This window comes from Canis lupus, chromosome 6, assembly GCF_003254725.2.
Source record: "Canis lupus dingo isolate Sandy chromosome 6, ASM325472v2, whole genome shotgun sequence".
Classification (NCBI taxonomy): domain Eukaryota; kingdom Metazoa; phylum Chordata; class Mammalia; order Carnivora; family Canidae; genus Canis; species Canis lupus.
The window spans coordinates 15,740,690-15,762,363 of NC_064248.1; the positions used below are offsets into that span (position 1 = coordinate 15,740,690).

General features: G+C 53.5%; 2 protein-coding genes across 2 annotated transcripts in view; both read left to right on the plus strand.

The window, feature by feature from the left end:
- C6H7orf50 (chromosome 6 C7orf50 homolog) overlaps nucleotides 1-6,102 on the plus strand; it is a 148,254-nt gene extending 142,152 nt beyond the window's left edge. The window contains exon 8 of the mRNA XM_049111225.1: nucleotides 5,566-6,102. The gene's annotated coding sequence lies outside the window, so the exon portion shown is untranslated. The remainder of the gene's footprint in view (nucleotides 1-5,565) is intronic.
- Nucleotides 6,103-7,036: 934 nt separating this feature from the next.
- On the plus strand, nucleotides 7,037-17,369 carry LOC112640163 (cytochrome c oxidase assembly protein COX19). The gene is made up of 3 exons (XM_049111224.1): nucleotides 7,037-7,193; nucleotides 7,666-7,781; nucleotides 14,271-17,369. Exons 1-3 carry the CDS (start codon nucleotides 7,112-7,114, stop codon nucleotides 14,349-14,351), a joined length of 279 nt encoding a protein of 92 aa, XP_048967181.1. The 5' UTR covers nucleotides 7,037-7,111; the 3' UTR covers nucleotides 14,352-17,369.
- The last annotated feature ends 4,305 nt before the right edge of the window (nucleotides 17,370-21,674 follow it).

Genomic DNA, 21,674 nt, shown 5'->3' on the forward strand with positions numbered 1-21,674 from the left:
GCACTGTCCCCTGCAGGGTGTGGCTGTGTAGGCTGCGGGGGAGGGGGGAACGGAGGGGGGACTTTACCAAACCACCCGGCTTAGCCAGTTCTTGGCATTTTACCTGCAAGACCCTTTAGCGCCTGCTGACAGCCTAGCGGGGTCACCCCTATTTCTCAGAAGAGGAAGGGGGCCAGGTTTGAGGCGCTCGCAGCGCCCCCCCCACCTCTGGGTGTGCTGGGGGTGAGGGGCATCAGGGCAGGGCCCCCATAGCACCCACCACGGTGCTTTGCCGGTATCCCACCCAGCGGGGCAGGGGTGTGGTGGTGAGGGGTGCAGACTTGGGAACCAGACACATCGAGTCAGACTCCCAACCCTGTCCCATAGGCCCCCTGACCCTACTGGTGTTTCCTAGGATCTAGCATGGACAGAGCCAGCAGTGTGTGACTGGGGGACGCAGCACAGGCCCCTGTGCACGGGGTGAGCCCGCCCCGTGGGCCAGGCTCAGGTGAGGCCAGCCAGGTACTGGGAGCTTCTTAGAGCCCGGCCAGCAGGGTTGGAGTCAAATCTGGGCCCTGAGGGTAGAAGTAGGGGCTTGGCTGTGAATCTTTCTGGCAACCGTGAGTGTGAGCGTCAATTCTTTCACATCCAGGCCTCAGAAAGACGCAGCTGGGAGGGGACCCAGCAGAGTGCCCCTGCCACTGTCTGGGGACAGGCCTCTGGCTGGAGCCTCAGGAAGCCTACCTGGCAGGAGTCCTTTCCTATAAATGGAGGTAGAATTTATGCCCAGTGAAGTCCAGCCTTTTCAGGGTACGGTTCTATAAGTTTTTACTAACTCCTATGGTCATGTGGCCACCCCCATGATCAAGATGTGGGGCAGTCCCATCCATCCCCCCAGATTCCCGTACCCCCCACGCTGATCCCTGCCCTGGTCCCCGCACCCCTGCACCTGTGTTCTGTTTCTACTGTTCCGCCTGAACCACATGTCATATCCATAGCAGCATGGGCAGTAGGGCTACAGGGTTCTCAGTATAGGATTCACATGGTAGCACGGGCCACGGGGCGATGGGGGTCATGGTGCAGGACTCCCAGGGTGGCACAGGCCAGGGCCCAGGAACCAGGGAAGGTTGGCAGAGTAATGAGTGCGAGAACGTCCATATCCTCATCCCTGGAACGTGTGAAAACACCAGGTTCCACACAAAGGGCATTAAGGTAGAAGGTGAACCGAATTTGCTGTCAGCTTATCCTAAGATAGGGAGACTGTCCTAGGTTGTCTGTGGGGCCCGGGAGGGTAGGAAGCGGTGGAGGTGAGCCAGAGCTGGGGCCCTGTGGGGACTTCTAGGGGCTGGCTGGGCTGCTCCAGGGTTGTGGGGAGAGCCGTGTCAGACTCTGACCTCAGGCATGATGTTGATGAACTTGTGTTTTCAAGTTTTGTGAATGAGGGCTCGAGAGTCAGAGGCCACAACTTGTGACCTGGCTTTGGAGTTGCACAGCTTTGTCACCTTGGGGTGGGGGGGTCCCGAGGCTGCCCCAGGTCCAAGGGGAAGGGCAAGGTTGTAGAAGGGTCTGTGGAGGACAGAGGTGGGGAGCAACTGTCCCATCTTCCCTCAGAGTCATCCCGCGTTCCCTGAGGGCTCAGGGTCCCTCTTCCCCGAGAGTGTGACCACTTCTGCTGTGTCCCCAAGGTCATGGGACTCAGATGCCCAAATGCCATGGACCCGCTGCTGGCCAGGCCTTGGGAAACCCTTCCCCACGACCTCCCAGGCCACCTGTCCTCCAGCTGCTCATCCGAGGCCCATCCTCAGCAACTTCTAGGGAGTGCCCACCAACACTGGGGACACATCCTGCTGAGGGCCCCAGTGGCCCCATAGCTCACACCTGTGTGACCCCTGGGGCTGCAGTGAAACCAAGAACCACAGCTGGGCATTTAGAACTCCCAGTAATACAGTCTGGCAGTTGGGACCAGAAGTCTGCACGGGGGCTCATGGGCCAGTTGGCTGCTTGAGGGCTCTCTGGAAGGACCTGGCCTGCCTCTCCCACCTGGCCCGCCATAGCCCATGGTGATTTCACCCCGGGATCCTCACCGCTCGCACAGAGATCGCTGGGCATGTCTTCTGCAGGGGCAACCAGTCAACCCACCACAGTCCAATAGGCTGTATCTCATGTGGAGGTGTTCCTGTGGATATTTATCCATTAAGCAGATGATGGACACACATCAGCGGGGGGTCCGTAGCCCACCAGCGACCTCCAGTGAAGTGAGCCTTCTCCTCGCCATGCCGCTCACTCATACGTCCTTCGACAGATACGCTGGCACCTGTGCTGCACCTGGTGCTGTGTGTGCCTGTTTGTGCTGGTTCTAATTTTATTCATGTGCAGCAAACAGCTCGTGTTCAAGCGAGTTTATATGTGCATGCAGCCATGAAACCTTCGCCAAGTTTGAGGGAGTGAACACCCCTGTCCACCCCGGAGTCTCCTCCCGCCCTTGTCTCCTTCCCTCTGTTCACTTGCTTTTTATTTTTGCGGTGACAGCGTGGCCGCATCAGACACCATACGGCTTCCTTGTCTCCTCTGCATTGTTCTGTCTCGTGGCCAAAAACATCCTGCTCAAAATACCTGTGTGCACATGTTGCAAAGGGTGCTGTCAAATCAGTTCCTAGAAAAAAAAAATCAGTTCCTAGAACCAGAATCCCCAAGCCAGGGGGCTGCTCCGCATTAGACTCAGCTGATTTTCGCCCCACGCCGGCAGGGCGTTGTGCCCACTGACCCCCGCGTGGCCTGGCTCTCCCCATGACTGCCCCTGTGGAGGCTGCTGGGAGGGGCCCTCGCTCACCGGCCCCTCTACAGCTGCTCCGGGTACTGCCCCCATCTGGTGCCAGTGCTGGGTGGGGGGCTGCTGGGATGTGTCCACGCCTCCAGCCCAGGCCAGCTTGCCAATTTTCTCAGCATAAAGAACAACTTTCAAGCTCAGCACTTCTGAGCTTCAGGGCTCTGCACATACCTCCTGGCTCCGCCACCTATGGGAACCTTCCTCCAAGGTTCATGGCGTCTGCCATGATTCTGTGCAGCGGGGACTCTTTGTAGGGGGAAAAAACCCAATCTGGCTGGAGTGGTGTACTGGGTGGAATGGCCTCCTGCCACAATCCATGTCTCCCTAGAACATCAGAATGGGCTCTTGTTTGGAAAGAGAATCTTTGTAGACATAACCAAGCTTAGATGAGGTCATCCCGGACTAGAGTGGCCCTAACTCCAATGTTGGGTGTCCTTAGCAGAGACAGAAGAGTAGAGGACATAGACACAGACAGAAGCCAGGTGACCCCGGAGGCCGAGATGTAGGCTGTGGCCATAAGCAGGGGATGCGGGGCAAGCAGGAGCTGCAAGAGGCGGGAAGGACCCTCCCCGAGAGCTGTGCAGGGAGCACAGCCCTGCCCACCTCAAGTTCAGCCTTCTGGCGTCCAGAGCCGGGGAGAATAAGTTGCTGGTGGTTTGCCCCCTCCTCCGCCCCCCGTGTGTGGTGTTTGCAGCCCCAGGCTCAAATAAGCAGTGTTCAGGGTAACTCCCCAATACGCAGAAATAAGGCAAATGGGTGACACTGTGTCCCTTCATCGTACCCCTGAAGTCCTGGTCCAGCCAGCCTGACTGAGCACCATCCGACCCTCCCAGGCAGGGCCGTGTATGTGACTTACATTCACTATTGACCAGGCCCAGGTGCCCTCAAGCCAGACGTTCATTTGTAGGAAACTAAAAAGCTGCAAGTGATTGTTTTTCCTGTAAAAATGCAAATCACTTCTGTCTGGCAGAAAAGATAATCCCAAAGATTATGGTTTATTGCCCTGTAAGACATTAACCTGTTCCAGGTTCAGCTGAGCAATCTGATTCTGGCATCCTCTCTTTTCCTCTGACCAGATGTGGATATATCAGGGTTGGGGCGCCCTTCCTAGAACCAGCCTTGCCATCTGGCCAAATTCCTTCATCCATGTGTTAAATGAAACTGACATATGCACAGTTTATATTGTTCTGAGAACTATGTTTTCATCCTTTTGAAAAGTATACTTTTGCAGCAGAATTTATTAAAGTGAAAAGACCTATGACATCTAGTTTCAGGCAAAGTTGGATCCAGGAGCTATTCTCATGCTGTGATTTTGCCCTCCTCTCCATTGAGAGCAGGCTCCCGGCCCTTGCCTCTGGCTGGGGGCTCATGACCATGGTGGAGGTGGCCTCAGGCTGAGACCCACCGAGGTCGAGTGACCCCAGCTGATGTCAGGCAGGTCATTTCCACCAAGGCCAGCCCACACTGCAAATTCTTGAGCAAAGCCAACAATGGATGTTTTACACCAGTGAGTTGGGAACGTTTGTTACACGGTGCTAGATAGCTCACAAGCTGGCTGCATAACCTGGGGCAAGAAAGTCCTTTCCGTGTGAGATGAAGGTAAGAACACCTCCTGAACCAGGTTCATCCTTCAATACAACTAACAACGTCCTCTGTGTACCAGGCACTGTTCCAGGGGCCCCGTGCCAAACAGCCTCGCATGGAGCGGGGTTCCAGAAACATCAGTTACTCCCCCACTTTTTGTATCCATGTGCTGCAGATAAAAATCCAAACATCTCATACAAAGCAATAATCATTTGCCAGGTATAGACATGTCAATTAAAAGCTGGCTGTCACCTCTAGGTCGCTGGGCCTCCAGTGCTTCATTGGTCCCTCTAGGCTGTTGGAGGGAGAGGCCCAGGCCACCGGGGGGGCAGGGCTGTCCTTTTTACTGCTAACTGGCGTGATCTAGTCAAGTGGAAAAGTGCTATTTGCTGGGTAATAAAAGCGTCTTTTGTTCACTGCCCTGGAAACATATTAACGAATAACCCAGTGAGTGGCCCCTAGTTCTAGCGCTTGCAATAGTCGTTTATGTGACCACATCAAGCTGCAGTTTTCCTTTTGTAGTTTCTAGCGGGCCCAGAACACTGGGCTGATTCTGATCAAGGCCTCAACAATTGGAGTGGGCTTTCCCTGTGGACCCCCAACGGACCCCACTGGCATTCAGCGCCAGCACGGAGCTGAATGCAGCCGAATGCAACCTCAGGCACAGACATCCAGTGGTGCCTACTGAGGAGGTGCAGGCGTGCTGGGGACCTGGCAAGGGGGCATCCAAGTTAGGCCTTGAGTAGGGGGCGCCCTGAGGTGGGGGCTGCGAGGACTCGTTGGCCTGGTACTTCTCTGCAAGGCCTTCAGGTGCTGGAACGGGCTCATTGGATCACATCAGGGTCTGGGGGAGGGGGAAGCGGGTGAGCTCTGTGGCTGAGGACCCAATCCGCTTAGGGCCTGGGACATGGTGGGCACACGCATGGGATGGAGGCATGGGTGCAGGCCGGAACTCTGGCAGAATCACAGAACACAGGTGCACACTTCCTCCCTCCACATGAAATCCAGAGGCCGGGTTTGGAGAAGAGGAGTAGTTGCCCAGGGTGCAGGGCTGTGGGCAGCTGTTCTTGGGAGAACTGGGGTCTCCACTTAGCCCTTTCACTGTTGTTGTGGTAGTAATCATAAGTGATTGCTGGAGCTGGAACCATTGTTGATGCACTTTCATTTCATCCTAGGCTGAGCTGCGTCCCCTGCCCCAAGTGAATTCAGATGTTGGCGACCTAACCCTCGATACCTAGGAGGTGACTTTGTTTGGAAATAAGGCTATGGCAGGGACACCTGGGTAGCCTAGTGGTTGAAAGTCTGCCTTCGGCTCAGGGCGTGATTCCAGGGTCCTCCGATGGAGTCCCGCATTGGGGTGCCTGCATGGAGCCTGCTTCTCCCTCTGCCTGTGTCTCTGCCTCTCTCTCTGTGTGTCTCTCATGAATAAATAAGTTAAATATTTAAAAAATAAAATAAATTTTGTTTATTTACTCATGAGACACACACACACACACACACACACAGAGGCAGAGACACAGGCAGAGGGAAGCAGGCTCCATGCAGGGAGCCCAACGTGGAACTCGATCCTGGGTCTCCAGGATCATGCCCTGGGCTGCAGGTGGCGCTAAACTGCTGAGCCACCTGGGCTGCCCCAATAAATAAATTTAAAAAAAAAAAAAAAAGGAAATAAGGCCATTGCAGATGTAATTAGGATGAAGTCCTTATAGTGGCCCCGCCCATCTGGCTGGTGTCCTTGTGAGGGGACATCTAGACACAGACACACAGGGGAGACCCCACAGGAGGGTGACAGCAGAGGCAGGGTGCATGCACCCACCCAGGAGCCCCAGGACTGCCGGTGACCATCCATAGTTTGGGCACAGACTGTGACAGGGTCTCCCCAGAACCTTGGGGGGAGCCAGACCCGCCACCCCTCTGTCTCAGACCTTGGACTGAGAGCTGATGGCAAGGACGCTTCTGCTGCTGGAGCCACTCAGTGTGTGGCCCTCACTCCCTCCTTATCAGGTAAGTCTCCCAGGTGCCTGGGGATGTGAGTGCACTTGCTCTTGGGCTTCTTGTGGACCGAAGCTGTGCGTCTGCTGGGCCTCTCTAGACTTGTTTCCGTATTATAAGGAAAGAACAACGGGTCTCTGCCACTGGGCTATTGTGAGGGTCAAATTGGAGAACAGCGGACAGCCCAGGGCATGATCCTGGAGACCCAGGATTGAGTCCCACATCAGGCTCCCTGCATAGAGCCTGCTTCTCCCTCTGTGTCTCTGCCTCTCTGTCTCTCTCTGTCTCTCACGAATAAATAAACAAAATCTTAAAAAAAAAATATTGGGGAAGCCTGGGTGGCTCAGCGGTTGAGCACTTGCCTTTGGTCCAGGGTGTGATCCTGGAGTCCCAGGATCAAGTCCCACGTCGGCTCCTTGCATGGATCCTGCTTCTCCCTCTGCCTGTGTCTGTGCCGTGCTCTCTCTGTCTCTGTTTCTCATAAATAAGTAAAAATATTTTTAAGATATAAATAAATTTTTAAAAAATTGGAGAACAGCCCGGATGGGAGCCTTTCACAGCCCGGCGGGGGCGGGGCCTGCGGCGGGGGCGGGGCCTGCGGCGGGGGCGGGGCCTGTCGCCCGGGGCCGCTAGCCGCTCGACGTGCTCGGCGCTCTCGCGGCTCCCGCTCGGCGCTCGGCCCGCCGCCCTTCGCACGCCGCGCTCCGCACCCCGGGGGGGCGTGCCAACATGTCGACGGCTATGAACTTTGGGTCCAAGACTTTCCAGCCCCGGCCCCCGGACAAGGGCAGCTTCCCGCTGGATCACTTCGGTGAGCGGCGGGCGGGCTCCCGCGCGGGGCCTCGGGTGCTGCGTGTCCTGGGGCGCCGTGCGGCCGGGTGGACCGTGGCGTCCGCCGGCGGTGCAGGGGGGAAACTGAGGCCCGGCGCGGCGGGCGGACGCGGACGTCACCCCGCGCGGGCGGGAGCGGGACCGGGCCCTGCAGACCGGTAGCGGGGGCGGGTCTGGGGGGAGCCGGTGGAAGCCGAGACCCCGGGAGCGGACTGACGGGCCGCGCGCGTTGTCTTGACGCACGTTTTCCTACGAAACGTCCCCAGCCCGCTGTGGCGGGTGCTGGCCCGACCTGCACGCGGTGGGCGCGGCTTTCCCCCGCCTGCTGCCCGGCGAGCTGGGGCGGGGGCGGGGGGCCGAGAGCTGACCGGGGCGGCCATCCCAACCCTCCCCGCCCCACCCCCGCCCGGTGTCCGCGCCAGGAGAAAACGCTGTCTCCATTCTCCTTCTAGGTGAATGCAAAAGCTTCAAGGAGAAGTTTATGAAGTGTCTCCGTGACAGCAAATTTGAAAATGCTTTGTGCAGAAAGGAATCAAAGGCCTATTTAGAATGCAGGATGGAGAGGCAAGTGCATGCTGACACATGTGACTTCTGGAACCTTCCGTGCCCCCGCTCCCAGGGGTCGTTGCAGCCTGGCTCGTTGAGTCCTGTGTCTTTCACAACTGCAGTGGAGGCCTGCCAGGTTTAGTGTACCAGAAGTTGTGTGGCAATCGGGGGAGTGGAGGGGGGCCCTCCCTCAGCGACTGCATTCCTCGGGGTATTTACTTTCCAAATTGGGGAGCTGCTGACCTGTCATTAAGGTTTCAGGATCGTACATCATGAAAATGCTGACTGAGCCAAAAGATTGAAGGTTGTGGGTACATGGTTTCTCTCTTTGACGTTCTCAGACCATAAACATGTTTTGTTCCCGGTGGGGTAGGTTCGGCCGCGCTTGAAATGTGACAGGGGAGACAATAGGCCATTTCAGAAATGATGAAAGACGAAGGATTTGTTCTGTCTTGAATGGAATTTACCAGAACTCACTTTTAAATAAAACAAATGTTTGCAACTTAGGATTCGTTGAGACTTTACTAAAAAGCCATTCTAGTCTCTGATGGGAGAAGCAGGTCATGTGTTGTTATGTGGTGGGGGTAGAACCTGTATTTCTGCTGTTTGATCCTTTCATTAGCTTGGTAAGGAATCCAGGCTTCAGACGGCTTTGTCTGAGGATTTGGGTTGACATAAACCAGTCCTGTTGGAGCCCTGTGTCTACTTTCCCATGACAAACTCAGACATTTCCCTCCAGACACCATCTTCTGTGTTTCTCAGCCCTACAGGTGTATGGAGGGCTGTCTGCAGACTCAGGGGGCCCTAGGAATGGGCCCCTCACGAAGGCCCTCACTCTGTCTTCTGAGTTGTTCAGGCTCCTAGGGGCTTAGATTGGAAGCGGGCCACCCCAAGTCCAGCTCTCACTATTAAGTAGCACATTACTGGGGCCCATGTGTTTAAGTTAACACGTCTTTTAAACATGGGAACCAAGTGAATTTCTTTTCAGTGCTGCGCACATTGGAGACAGTTTGAAGTTGGTCTCTGTCAGTGTGTGACGGTGTGAGCAGGTCCCTCGCCCCTCTGCACCTCAGGTCAGTCATCCCCGTGCCAGCCATGGTACCCAGCACACCACAGGCCACTGCTCCTGCTGGGAGTTGCTCCGGAGTCGGGCTCTCTGAGTCCCCAGAGAGGCTCCTGGCTTGCCTGGTGGAGGACCAGCAGAAGGGCCCTGTCTTTTCTCCCCATTTGACCCTGGGAGTGAGCTGCCTGCTGTCTGTGTGGCCTTGCCCTGCTGAGCACAGCTTCTGGAGGCCAGCCTCTCCTGAGGCCTGCTGAGGTTGGGGGTAGACAGAGGGGATGCAACTGACCACTCTGTGGGCTCTGTTATTTCAAGTGGCTTCACTGGCTGGTCAGGTGGCATTAAGATAAATAGGGGGTATGTGTGTGTTTCTGACTTGGTCAGTGATTTTGGCTGTAGACTTTTTTTTTGTTGTTTTTTTGTTTTGTTTTGTTTTGTTTTTAAGATTTTATTTATTTATTCATGGGAGACCCAGAGAGAGAGAGAGAGGCAGAGGCAGAGGGAGAAGCATTCTCCATGCAGGGAGCCTAATGCAGGACTCAATCCCAGAACTCTGGGATCATGCCCTGAGCCAAAGGCAGATGCTTAACCACTGAGCCATCCAGGTGTCCCTTTTTGGATGATTTTTTTTTATTTTTTATTTTTTTTTAATTTTTATTTATTTATGATAGTCACAGAGAGAGAAAGAGAGGCAGAGACACAGGCAGAGAGAAGCAGGCTCCATACACCGGGAGCCCGACGTGGGAATCGATCCTGGGTCTCCAGGATCGTGCCCTAGGCCAAAGGCAGGCGCCAAACCGCTGCGCCACCCAGGGATCCCGGATGATTTTTTTTTTAAGATTTTATTTTATTTATCCATGAGCGACACAGAGAGAGAGACAGAGGCAGAGGGAGAAGCGGGCTCCACGCAGGGAACCCGATGTGGGACTCAATCCCGGGTCTCTAGGATCACACCCTGGGCTGCAGGCAGCACTAAACTGCACCACTGGGGCTGCCCTTGGATGGTTTTATTTTTTATTTATTTTTATTTTTATTTATTTTTAAAGATTTTACTTATTTATTCATGAAAGACACAGAGAGAGAGAAGCAGAGACACAGGCAGAGGGAGAAGCAGGCTCCCCATGCCGGGAGCCCGACGCGGGACTGGATCCCGGGTCTTCAGGATCAGGCCCTGAGCAGAAGGCCGCACTAAACTGCTGAGCCACCTGGGCTGCCCACCTTGGATGTTTTTAAATGAAAATCTGCAACCACCTGGATTCAATATCAGGATTTTGCACATTTGCTTCTCCTGCTTCTTACAGATTTCTTTTCTCTTTTGTGCTGAAATCATATATATGACTTACCAGTTCATGCTTCTGTATGCATCTTGTAAAAAACTGGACCATGCAAGCTTTGTTTTTTGAGATTTTATTTTTTAGAGAGAGCGCATGTGAGAGAGCGCACCAGCAGCGGGGGCAGAGGGGTAGGGAGAAGCAGATTCCTCGCTGAGCAGGGACCCCATTGTGGGGCTCCATCCCAGGACTGCAGGATCATGATCCGATCCAAAGGTAGATGCTTAATGGATTGAGCCACTCAGGCACCCCTGGACCACAGCAGGTTTTTAAAATTGCCTCAGGGCCTCTGGCCATTGTAGCCCAACATGGAAGTATGTGTGCTGTAGTAGCTGTGAACCACATTTTCTCACAGGAAGAGCTGTTAAATTTGGGATTATCTTGTTAATAGCAAATACAGGCACGATCTGTATTCTCAAGCCTCTAATCATCTCACTTTGATTCCCATGAGGTAGGGTGGGCAGTGGGGATGGTGCAGCCACATTCCAGAGTGCAGGTTCCTGTGAAGGATGGGCCTCCCGGCTGGGCTATAGAAAAACACAACAGATGGTTCTTGGCAAGTCTTGGGTTCAGGGGGAGACCAGCAGGTGCCGGTCATTATTGTTCTCATACCCTTGAAGAACACACTGTTGAAAAATTCTATTGCCCTAAGTCATGCACTTAATGCCTCTAAAAGGACGACACTGTAGGGGCACCTGGGAGGCTCACTGGTTGATTGTCTACCTTTGGCTCAGGTTGTGAACCTGGGGTCCTGGGATTGAGTCCTGCCCATAGGGAGCCTGCTTCTCCAAGTTTCTGCCTCTTTCTCTGTGTCTCTTGTGAATAAGTAAATAAAATCTTTAAAAATAAATAAATAAGTAAAAGAATGGCACTGTAGGGAACAGTTGAGAGTGATTTTGCTTTCCGTGAAGATTCCAGTGATCTCAGTGTCTCAGTCCCTAAAAAATTGGACTGGAAATGGGATGTTTTCTTTGGTCTCTTTCCTTATGCTAATGGGAGGCATTGAAATCATCCCTTTGGCTTTAGAACTTGCTAAATGTTGTATTTGTTGTTTTTTATGACTTTGCCAAGGAGCTGGATTTTATGAAGATTTACAGATTTGTAGAAAGGATATCTTGAATTATGTGTTATTTGGCTTCTAGCTTTTTCTTCCTCATTCCTCATTTGTTCCACTAATCATGAAGGTCCTTCCTTTCGGGCCAGTGTGTTTGGAGGAGCACGCCAGCCCACGTCACGGTCTGTAGTGGGAAGTCTGACATGGCTCCCATGGGGCTGCATTCGGGGCATGGACAGGCTCCATTCCTTATGGAGGCTCCAGGGCAGAATTACTTCCTGCCGTTTCCAGCTTCTAGAGGTGTCCATGCTCCTGGACTCATGCCCCCCACCTTCTCTAAGCCGGCGATGGTGTATTTATTTGAACCTTCCTTTCTTCCCATCTGTCCCTGATTTTAAGGATTCCTGTGATGATGTTGTGTCCTGGTAATGTCACTCTCAGAATTGGCCAGTTTGCAGCTGTAGTTCCAGCTCTAACCCGATTTCCCCTCTACTGTGGAGGGTGACAGTCCCAGGCTCCAGCAATGAGGGTGTCGTCTGCAGACCACAGTGAGGTCTGAGAGAGGTCAGTTCTAAGAACTGTTGGCCAGATGTCTTCTTTTGCCAAGATGTGTGAAAAAGTATCATTGTTTCCTCACTTGGTTTAAGGAGTAGCACTTGTATCCCATTGCTATAGAATTTAATCTGCTTCTAGATTAAATTGTACTGACAAGGTTTGCAGTTCTAGGTTTGGTGACCTCCACCAGCTCTCTGGGTATGGCTATGCTGGGTCAGGGGGGTGGGGCAGGGGCAGCACAGCTTGGTGGCGGTGGGGTGGCGAATGGGCCTGCACCCCACGTGAGCTGGCATGGAGCCTTCTTTACCAGGACACGTGCCCAGGCATATGGGACTTCCTGCTGCTCTTCCACTGGTGCCCCAGCCGCAGGCATTCACTGGTGCCCACAGAGTAAACCCAGCATCTTGTGGCCTTGGCTCTCCACTTCCCGGCTCCATGTCCCTTTCCCCTGGAACTTCCTGGTTCTCTAGATGGGAGAGGGAGCTCAGGTGACTGTGGGTGTCTGTCAGGTCTTAGCGTTTGCTGGCCTCGGTCCTGCTGTATTGTGTGGAGTAGCTGTTGGAGGGCAGCACGCCTGCTTCAGCTCTGTACCCTGCTGCTTTGGACACAGTGCATGCAGGAAGTGCCTGGCGCTTGTGGAGATGCCTGAGCCTTCTGCTCCAAACCCCATTCCTACGATGCAGAGAGAAAGGCCCACGGGGCCACTTAGCTCACCTGGGATGCTAGGCGGGTATTGCAGGGGTCACAGCGCCCAGACAGCAGCGAGGCCCCTCCTCAGGGCTTGTCTAGCTTGTCCACCTCTTCTAGGGACACAGTCAGATAACGCAGTCAGCCTGGCCTACACGTGGACTTTTTAAGTGGATTCTAGCTTTTCGTGATGGAAATTGCCAAGCACCCACGCAGGTAAAGGGACAGAGTCCCCCAGTGCAGGCAACTTCCCCACTCCCGCCTCCACTGCTGGAGCCATTGAGGGCACATCCCCTCGCTCCCATTGTCTAAACAGTCATATTTTGTTCTTTTAACGGGGACGGCCTAGGGAGCCCTTATGAAGTTCAGATTGAGATCATCTCCCTGGGGATCCCTGGGTGGCTCAGTGGTTTAACACCTGCCTTCAGCCCACGGCGTGATTCTGGGGTCCCAGGATCGAGGCCCACATCGGGCTCCTTGCATGGAGCCTGCTTCTCCCTCTGCCTGTGTCTCTGCCTCTCTCTCTGGGTCTCTCATGAATAAATAAATAAGATCTTAAAAAAAAAAAAAAAAAAAAAGATCATCTCCCTGCAAGGTTTCGTCTTTCTGCCGAAGTGTGGCCCACTTGCACTAGGCCCCCCAGAACCTGCAGAAAGTGGCTTGTCTGACCAGGTGACTTGCGATGTCCCACGGTTCCCAGCATGCTGGCTGAACTTGGCTGCCTGTGCTGGGCAGCGGGGCTGGCCAGGGAAAGGTATGGAGGCTCAGTGGTGGGAGCCTGGACACTGTGTGTTAAGTGATGATGGCCAGTGTCATGGGTGACCCATGTGCCAGCTGAGCCTGGTGGTTCCTGTGGGGATGCTGTGCTCCCACCGGCAAGGAGGACAGACAGATGACCTCTGAGAGTTAGGATCAACCCACCCCTGCCCCAAAACAAAACAGAATGAAACTCCACCCTCTCTTTCCCCAGAATTGTAGGCAGTGGGAAGCCAGATAGGGGAGACTTTGGAGCTCAGCAGGCGCTCTGTGTGGGGCATCCCCATCTTTGTGGGCCTGTGCAGGGCCTGGGGCAAGAGTGAGATGACATGGGGCCCACACACCAAGTGTCCCAAGTGTTTCTGAGTTGCAAGTAAAGCTAAGGAATGCAGTGACCCTTGAACAGCATGCATGTGAACTGCACGGGCGTACTTACATGCAGACTTTTTTCGTAAATGCAGTACATACAGTATCATAAATATGTTTCTTCCTTGTGATTTTCTTTATAACATTTTGTTTCTCTGGCTTACCTTTTATTAGGGTTCACTTATGTCATAGCTAAGGCTTCTGGTCAGTGGTATGCTATTGGTCTTTATGCTTTTGTGGGGCCAGGAGTTAAGGGGTTCAGCTGCATGGGTGGTCAGTGCCCCTAACTCTTGCATTGTTCAGGGTCATTTGTACCAGATACGGTCTGTCCTTTGTGCACTTGTCTTCTTGAGTCTTCACTGGGACCTAGAAGCCATGTGGGGTTGGAGCCCTTGCACGCCTCACACGTCTGCTCCATACTGGCACCTTGGGGAGCATCTCTGTGGTCTGCCTTCTCCCTTCAGAGCTGCACCCTGCAGCTGGGGGGCTTTGTGCACCGTCCACCAGTGGTTATCCCTCGTGGGTCCAGAGGTGCAGGTGTCAGAGGAAAAGGGCGCAAGGAGCCCCTCAGGGGCCTTGGGGCCAGGTCCGGCAGTGTCCTGGCTCTGGGCAGCCCCCAGACCTGTGGTTGGACGGGATGGGAGTGAACGCACAGGCGTTGTGCAGACCGTGCTCTTCGTTTTCTTCACTTCTTATAGGCAGCTGATGGCCCAAGAACCACTGGAAAAACTGGGATTTGGAGATTTGACCGATGGAAAACCAAAGGCAGAAACCAACTCTTGATGGAGAGAAGACCTCCTGCTGCCAGGTGGTCCAGAATGGAGCATGTCAACAGTTTACAGTTAGGTGCTGTGACGGAGAGGATTCCAGAACGCCCTCCTTGACAGACACATCTTGACTTTTTTTTTTTTTTTTTTAATGTGACACATCTTGACTTGATGTTTCCCAGGTTATTTTGAAAACTGACTGGCTTTTAGATCTCATTTCCCCCCAGTAGCGTTAGGTTTTATCTTTACATGGTGTGTGGCAGAGTTCCTGAGGAGACCATGGTGGGCAGGAGGTGGGAGTGCAGAGTCGCGGCTGCTTGGTGTAGGGACACGCGGTGTACATGACACGTGTGGTACTGTGTGTAGCTTCTCAGTGCTGGCGTGCTGTGTGCTGTCAGCTCCGGCCTCTGCCACAGACGCAGACATTGCCAGAAATCAAGCCTTTCCCTGGCAAACTGGTTTCCTTTTTGTGCTCTTGTGTGCTGGTTCATTTCCAATTTTTGAACAAAATACAGAATATGAACTTGGAAAGGAGAGATCATCTGCCTTTTGACGTATTTGACTTGGTAACGTTTTTCTGGTAATGCCCGAACACGAGGTACCTTTTAACCACAGGTCATTTTCTGACCTGTGTGGACTGAATTTATAAAACTAGTTTAATCACAATGACCAGACTAATGTAACTGAGGAACAGGTGTCAGGACACATGTAGTTTGCCTTACATACGTGATCTCCTGTGTCTCCCTTTGGAAGAACACCCATGCTAACGTATCATCTGGCAGAGGCTTCTAGGGCCTCTGAGCATGTTTCAGAGCGACAGACCTGGTGCCACAGCCCACAGCGCTGATGTTTGGGCAGCCGCCACAATTGCCTGAGGTTGTTTGAACCTCACAGGTATCCAAACCTCCAGCCAGGATTTCTGGGTAGTTTGATAGTGGCCAAGGTTCAGATCCACGAACAGAGTGCCACACGTGTGTGTGTGTGGGGGGGGGGTCGGGGCCCAGCACTGCCTTCCCTGGCTCTCGGACAATGACCCTAGTGGGGACAGCCAGCCACGACTCAGGCCTGGGCTCCCAAAAGTCACCACTGCCCCCTCCTTGGCTGTGGTGGTAGAGGCGTGTCCGTGTCCACTCTCTGCCTTTAGATCCCTGTGTGTGCAGTCCTTCCATGGTGGATGCCTCTTGGCTTCGACCCTCCCTGAAGGAAACCACTCCACAGCTTTTCCATTTCCATAGTGTTCACTCTGCACCGTTCACCCGTGAGTAGTAGCAGTGCCTACTCCCCTCTGCGGTGTGTCACTGTTGGGACATAGTCTCTGTCTTTCACTGGAATTGTGCTACAGATCTTTTTCATGTTACTGCCCAGCTTATGAAAGGGCTTGGCTTTTATCACCAAACCAAGATGAGCCATGAAACTAGTTTGTGTTTGCTAACCATACAGAATTACATGTGCACCAGGTTATTGATATGGCATCATTTATCATTGCAAAACACTAGAGTGACCCAAATCCCCATGCGTACGAGTCTTGGCAGACTGTGGCTCATCCATATCGTGGGGTTCAGTGGGGTTGAGGGGTGGGTTCTGAAGTGACATAGCTGACCTCACACTATAGGCGGCATGTACACGAGAGAGAGGGGCAGACTCTAGAAGCATCTGTTGTAACGTTAGTAAGGAAGACGGGAAACTATTAAGTATCTGTGTGTTTGTGCAGACATGAAATTGAGGAAGGACATGCCAGCCGCTAAAGAGAATGGTCTCCTGCATGCAGTGTAGCTCTGACTGTAAGCTGCATCCTGTTCCATGTGCTCAGAAATAATGCAGCTATGGGGGACCCCACATGCAGCTGCAGTGGCAGCCCAGCCAGACATACATGTGGTTCCTGCCGTGGTAGGGGTGGGACAGAATGTGCCCAGCAGCTGTGGAAAGCAGAAGTTCGACGAGCTGGGGATGAGAAGACAGGTTCTAATCTCTGGCCAGAAAGTTTGCTTTCATCGGCTCTGAAAGCGAGCATTCTAGGACTGGAGAACTGGGGAGTGTGGGGAAGAGCCGGGTCTTGGGAGTCCTGGTCATGTCACAGAGAAGGTGGCTGGACAGAGAGACGGATTTAGGTGTGTGAGTGTATCAGGGCGCGCGCACACATCGGGGGGGCCTCAGGCCATGACACCTGTAGCAGGTACACCCTTGAGCCATGTAGGGCTGGAGCACCGCTCCTGACAGCCGGAACCAGGCTCCAGAAGGGACGGGGAAATCCAACCTGAGCTTGGACCGTTTTGTGTCAGAAAATAAGGAATTTCTGGAAATAAAATGGGGGCTTGTTGAAAGAACACGGTCCCCACCAGGGAGCCACACCTGGGCCACTTTGAGCAACAGAGTGTTGTACTGGGCTCTAGTCTCCAGAATAAATGTTTTCAAGTCTGCACTGATGCGAGAGTAACTACAGGAATGCACTTGTCTGCGGGACAGAGACAGCTCCTGGCAGTGGCCAGCCCAGTGCAGAAGCGGCGGTGGAGACAGCAGTCACACTGCAGTGGCAAGGGGTGTGGATGAGAACCCATGGGGTCCTGGAGTCGGGGCCCAGTGTGTTTGCCTTGTCTGGGGGCCACCCCTAGGGCACTCAGGGATTCCCAAGGGAGCAGTAGAGACAACTGTGCTCACCACTTGGTGACCTGCCCAGTGTCCCCTCTCTGATGCCCTCCTGGAGTTTATCTCAGCCTAGTGAGCAGACCCCAGAATAAACAGACTTTCTGTGGAGTGAAGGCCAGTGCTCTTCACAAGTATCAGGGTCCTGAGACAAAAACTGTGTTGAGGAGGGGTCCAAGGAGACAGACTGGCTGCCACGAGGGCCCTGGGCCAGGAAGGACGGTGGCCAGCAGCTGATTACCAGGATCCTTGGTTCTTGTGCTGTGATTATGTAAAATGTTATTTGGGGAAGCTGGGCATATGAACTCTGTCTTATTTTTGCCAATTTTTGGAAGTCTAAAATTATTTCAAAATGAAAAAAGTATTTTGCATTAAACTGTGTGATTGAACTTTCCATGTGTGTGGTTGAGTAAATTCTCTTTCTGAAGTGCATCCAGTGGATTTTGAAGCAGGTGATGTGACAAGTAGTTTCAGCAAGTGGGGGAGGAAGCATGGGAGGAGAAGTAGCCCGGTGCCATCGTGCAGATGGCTGACCTCTTTACCACAGGGCGGCCACTTCCTGGTGCGGCCTTTGATTTTCCAGATCTGAGTTGCTAGCAGCCTGGAGTGTGGAGTACAGACACCCTGCCCATGCCAGAGCACCTGGTCCTCCCCCTTGCTCCATCCAGTAAAGCACCCACACTTGTTGCAGAAAGCCAACAGTGGTATTCAGAGGTGCCCAAAGACAACTTCGAGAATGTTTTCCTGGTCGCCCAGGCACATAGCTGCCACCCCAAAGATGAGCCCCTGGGGTGGGGCATGCTGGTTGTACCACAGCCTCAGCCACACGAGTGCATCCAGGAGTGCTTGGGGTCTAGCACTGGGGTTCCCTCCGCCCAGCTGTCCCACCATCAAGAGCAAGACTCCCCTCTGTGAAATGTCCTGTGTTCCCTTAAGTCGCCCAGACCCAGGGGTGTAAACAATATGAATTTATGATGTTACGGTCTGTAGGTCAGAAGTGTAAAGGGGCCCACAGGGCTGTGTTTCTTCTGGAACTCTGGCCAGAGTCCGTTTCCTTGTCTTCCCAGCTTCTAGAGGCACTTGTGTTCCTTGGCTGTGGGCCCATCCTTCCAGGACAGCATCTTCTCTGTCCTGACTCTCCCTCCCATCTTCTCTGTGACTCTGACCCTCCTGATGATACTGCCCACATGGAAACTTTGGGCCTGGACAGGCCTTGGGTCCGAGCTGCTGGATGGTGAGTAGCTCACATGAGGTGCCCAGAAATGTGCTCTCAGGCGGCTGTGGGACTTTGCCTCATTATCTGCAGCAGCCTAGTCATGAACTGAATTTTCTCAGGGCTGAGTTTAAATCCCTTATTTTTCTGAAATCTTTGGTACTTGCTTTGCAGCTACTTCTTGCTGGCGGACAATAAAGAATGGGTATGAATGTGATGAACAGGATCAGGAGGTCAGAGCGAGCCATTGCACATGTGACATGACCCCATTCCTGTCAAGCATTTGTTTCTTTAGACATTTCCTGATTTAATATACACGGGAGAAATGTCTGGGATCCTATACAGTGCATATTCGTTCATGATAGTATCTGAGTGGTGGGATCATCTAGATGTATGTGGCTTGTCCTCCATGAATTTTTCTTTATGGATGTATTTTATATCAGGTGTATGTCATTTAAAAAATATTTTATGTATTTATTTGAAAAAAAGTATGAGCAGGGAGAGGGGCAGAGGGAGAAACAGACTCCCTGCTGAGCAGGGATGTGGGGTTCATGTGGGGCTCAGTGCCGCCCCTGAGATATGACCTGAGCCGAAGGCCGACACTTCATCAACTGAGCTCCCTAGGCACCCCGCATGTATCATTTTTATAGAAACAGATCATTAGTAGTTTGAAAAAAGCTTATTGTGTTTGGTTGTGATTTTATATCACCTATAAATTACATGTCTGTGGTTGTAATTTTATATTGTCTATAAACACAGCCCAGTTTATTTTTCCTGGTAAAACCGCTTTGGTTTGTATTGGGTGCAGTTCTGCAGAGCAAGGAGGGCAGGCCGGATGCCAGAGCTGGGGGGTTATGGGCCCTGGCGGGGTGGGTGTGGCCGTCTGCTCTGGCCTCCCTGCCTGCAGAACTGAGGTTGCAGAGCCAGCCCTCGGGCCTCCCCAGATGGGGGATGCCTTCTGTCTGCACCGCCTGCTCCATGCCGGTCTTTGCTGGGAAAGAACGAGCTCTGCCGTCATTCCACCCCCCTGGCATTTGGATTGTCTTTCAATGAGATTATTTATGGGTGAGAAAGCAGAGATTTTATTATGGCAAGAACTTTCTCTCAAGCCACGGGAGTGACTTAGTCGCTGCAACAGTCTTCTGGAGGAATGAATTCACATTCACAGCTGGCTGTGCACAGAGCTTTGTAGAGGGATGGGGCACCTCCTGGGACAAAGTGAAGAGGGTGCTGACTGATGACGGGGGCCAGCCTCCTGCTGAAGGCCTAGAAGGACGTCATCCACCAGCCTGCTTTCATTAGGAAGCCTGACCAGTGTCATGGGCACTCAGGAAGGCGGGTGCCTGGGGAGCCTCTGCCCTCGTGTTGTGGTGCTGCTTTAAATACTGCTCTGCTGGCTTGTGTGGTGAGTGGGTCTGGGGGTGCTCAAGAGCAGGGCAGGCCCTTCTTGGTGCTGGCCCCACCAGACCCAGAGCTGTGGAGGCAGATAGGCTGGTGGGTCTAGTTTGTGTCTGCGCATCCTGAAAACTGAGCGACGTAACCAGAGCAGCAGACAAGGACTCTCGTCCCCTTCCCCATTGAGGACTGTCCAGCATCTCCTCCAGGTTCCAGCTGGTTCTTTCTTCTTCCTGGAACAGGGCCGTTCTCCCTGGCCTGCCTGACGGCCTCATGCATGCCCTACGCTCAGGGCCCGCCTTCCTCTCCTTGCACCTTGTCCACCACATCCTCTGCTCTGTACAGAGGATGGGGCAGCTCTGCTTCTGTGCAGGGGGCTGATCTGCAGTCCCTAGGAACGTCGGGTGGTGGGTGGGGTGGTCTGCATCCTGAGGGGCGGGGCCATGTGCACTGGGTGGGCACATGGAGCTCAGAGGCTGAGCAAGTCCTGCCCGGTGCCTGGCCAGCTATTAGGCCTGGCACAGAACCCAGCAGCAGCTCCATCTGCAGAGCGGCTATCCTGACACAGATGTGTAGCTGAAGCCAGAGCAGGCTGCTTGCTCCTAGAGGGACTGGAGTGCATGTCTGTGCTGTGGTGTCTAGCCACACCAGCCCCCCCTCCAGTCTCTTGGCTGTGACCAATGGTCACCAAGAGCTTCCAGTCCCCCGGGCAATCTGGGGGCCAGGAGGCTGCGCCCTGGCAGAGGGAGCATGCCCAGCCACTTCTCAGGAGCCCTGCCATTGTGGTTCAGCCCCTTTTACACTTACTTCATGTGGACCATTCCCTGGCCCTAAGAGTGTCCTGTTCCCTCCTGCCTGGGTGCCTTCTCTCCTCCTCCTGGCAGACACCCTGATTCCTCCAGGCCAGGCTGGTGTCCTTGTAGGGCTGCTGGCTAGGGAGGGGTGGGAGGTGCCCAGCGATGTCAGAGCACTTGGATTTGTGGATGTATTCCAGGGATGCTCAAGGAGCAGAGCTGAGTGTGCATGCAGCAGGCCAGGAGAACAAGATATGTCTGAAATGAGTCCTTTTGTCTGCTTCGTTTCTTTTTTAAATTTTGTATTGGAATATAATCCACATACCATAAATTCACTTTCGAATGAGTATAGTTCAGAGTTGTGCATACATCTCTCATTGGATTTTTTTTTTTTTTTTTAAGTAAGCTCCATGTCCCACATGGGACTTGAACTCACAATCCTGAGATCAAGAGTCTGAGCCAGCCAAATGCCTCATTGCCTGCTTGGTTTCTTAACATTCGCCCTTTTTCTCCACGAACTTAGAAGGTAGCAAACAAGCTCTAGGAACCTCTAGGGCCTGGCGGAGGGGATGTAACAGGAATTTACTGCCCAGGGGGATCTCTGGGTGGCTTAGCCGTTTGGCGCCTGCCTTTGGCCCAGGGCGCGATCCTGGAGTCATGGGATAGAGTCTGACATCGGGCTCCTGGCATGGAGCCTGCTTCTCCCTCCTCCTGTGCCTCTGCCCCCCCCCCCCCGTCTCTCTCTCTTAAATAAATAAATAATTTTTAAAAAAGGAATTTACTGCCTAGCCCACTGTCCGATTCTGGGCTGTCTCGGGGTTTGGACCAGCCTCTTGCCCTCAGTCCAGTGAAACCCCAGAGCATGTGGCCATTTCAATACCTGTGTACAATACCTGTGTACTTCTGCACCCTCTTCGCCTCGGGGGTGGAGTGGGCCTCTGTCCCCTCCCCTGAATCTGGAGGTAGAGCCCAGGTGGAGAGGTCAGGAGGCAGGAATAGGGACACATGCTTGTGGCCCTGTTACTGTCACTGCACCTAATTTCCTGGTCCCGCAGAGCCTGGGCATGTTATCTTGGCTGCAGCGTGTGCTGGACAGTGAGGCAGAGCAGGCCAGGGTCATTTGAGGAGGGGAAGGAGGTAGGAGAGGAAGTACTTAGGTACACAAGGAGCATATGGCAGGGGACCTGCTTGCAAGGTTGATCTCAGCACCCTAACAGCTATGGTCCAGCAGGGTGGGCTGCCCTGGCTGTGACATGGGGGGCTTGTGGAGCAAGAGCTTCCAGTCCAGAACTCTGCT

Bases quoted from the DNA above. Each gene is read 5' to 3' on its own strand.
- LOC112640163 (XM_049111224.1), top strand. From the start codon at position 7,112: ATGTCGACGGCTATGAACTTTGGGTCCAAGACTTTCCAGCCCCGGCCC. The intron at 7,194-7,665 runs GTGAGCGGCGGG...TTCTCCTTCTAG, and splicing joins CTTCCCGCTGGATCACTTCG to GTGAATGCAAAAGCTTCAAG. The intron at 7,782-14,270 runs GTGCATGCTGAC...TCTTATAGGCAG, and splicing joins AATGCAGGATGGAGAGGCAA to CTGATGGCCCAAGAACCACT.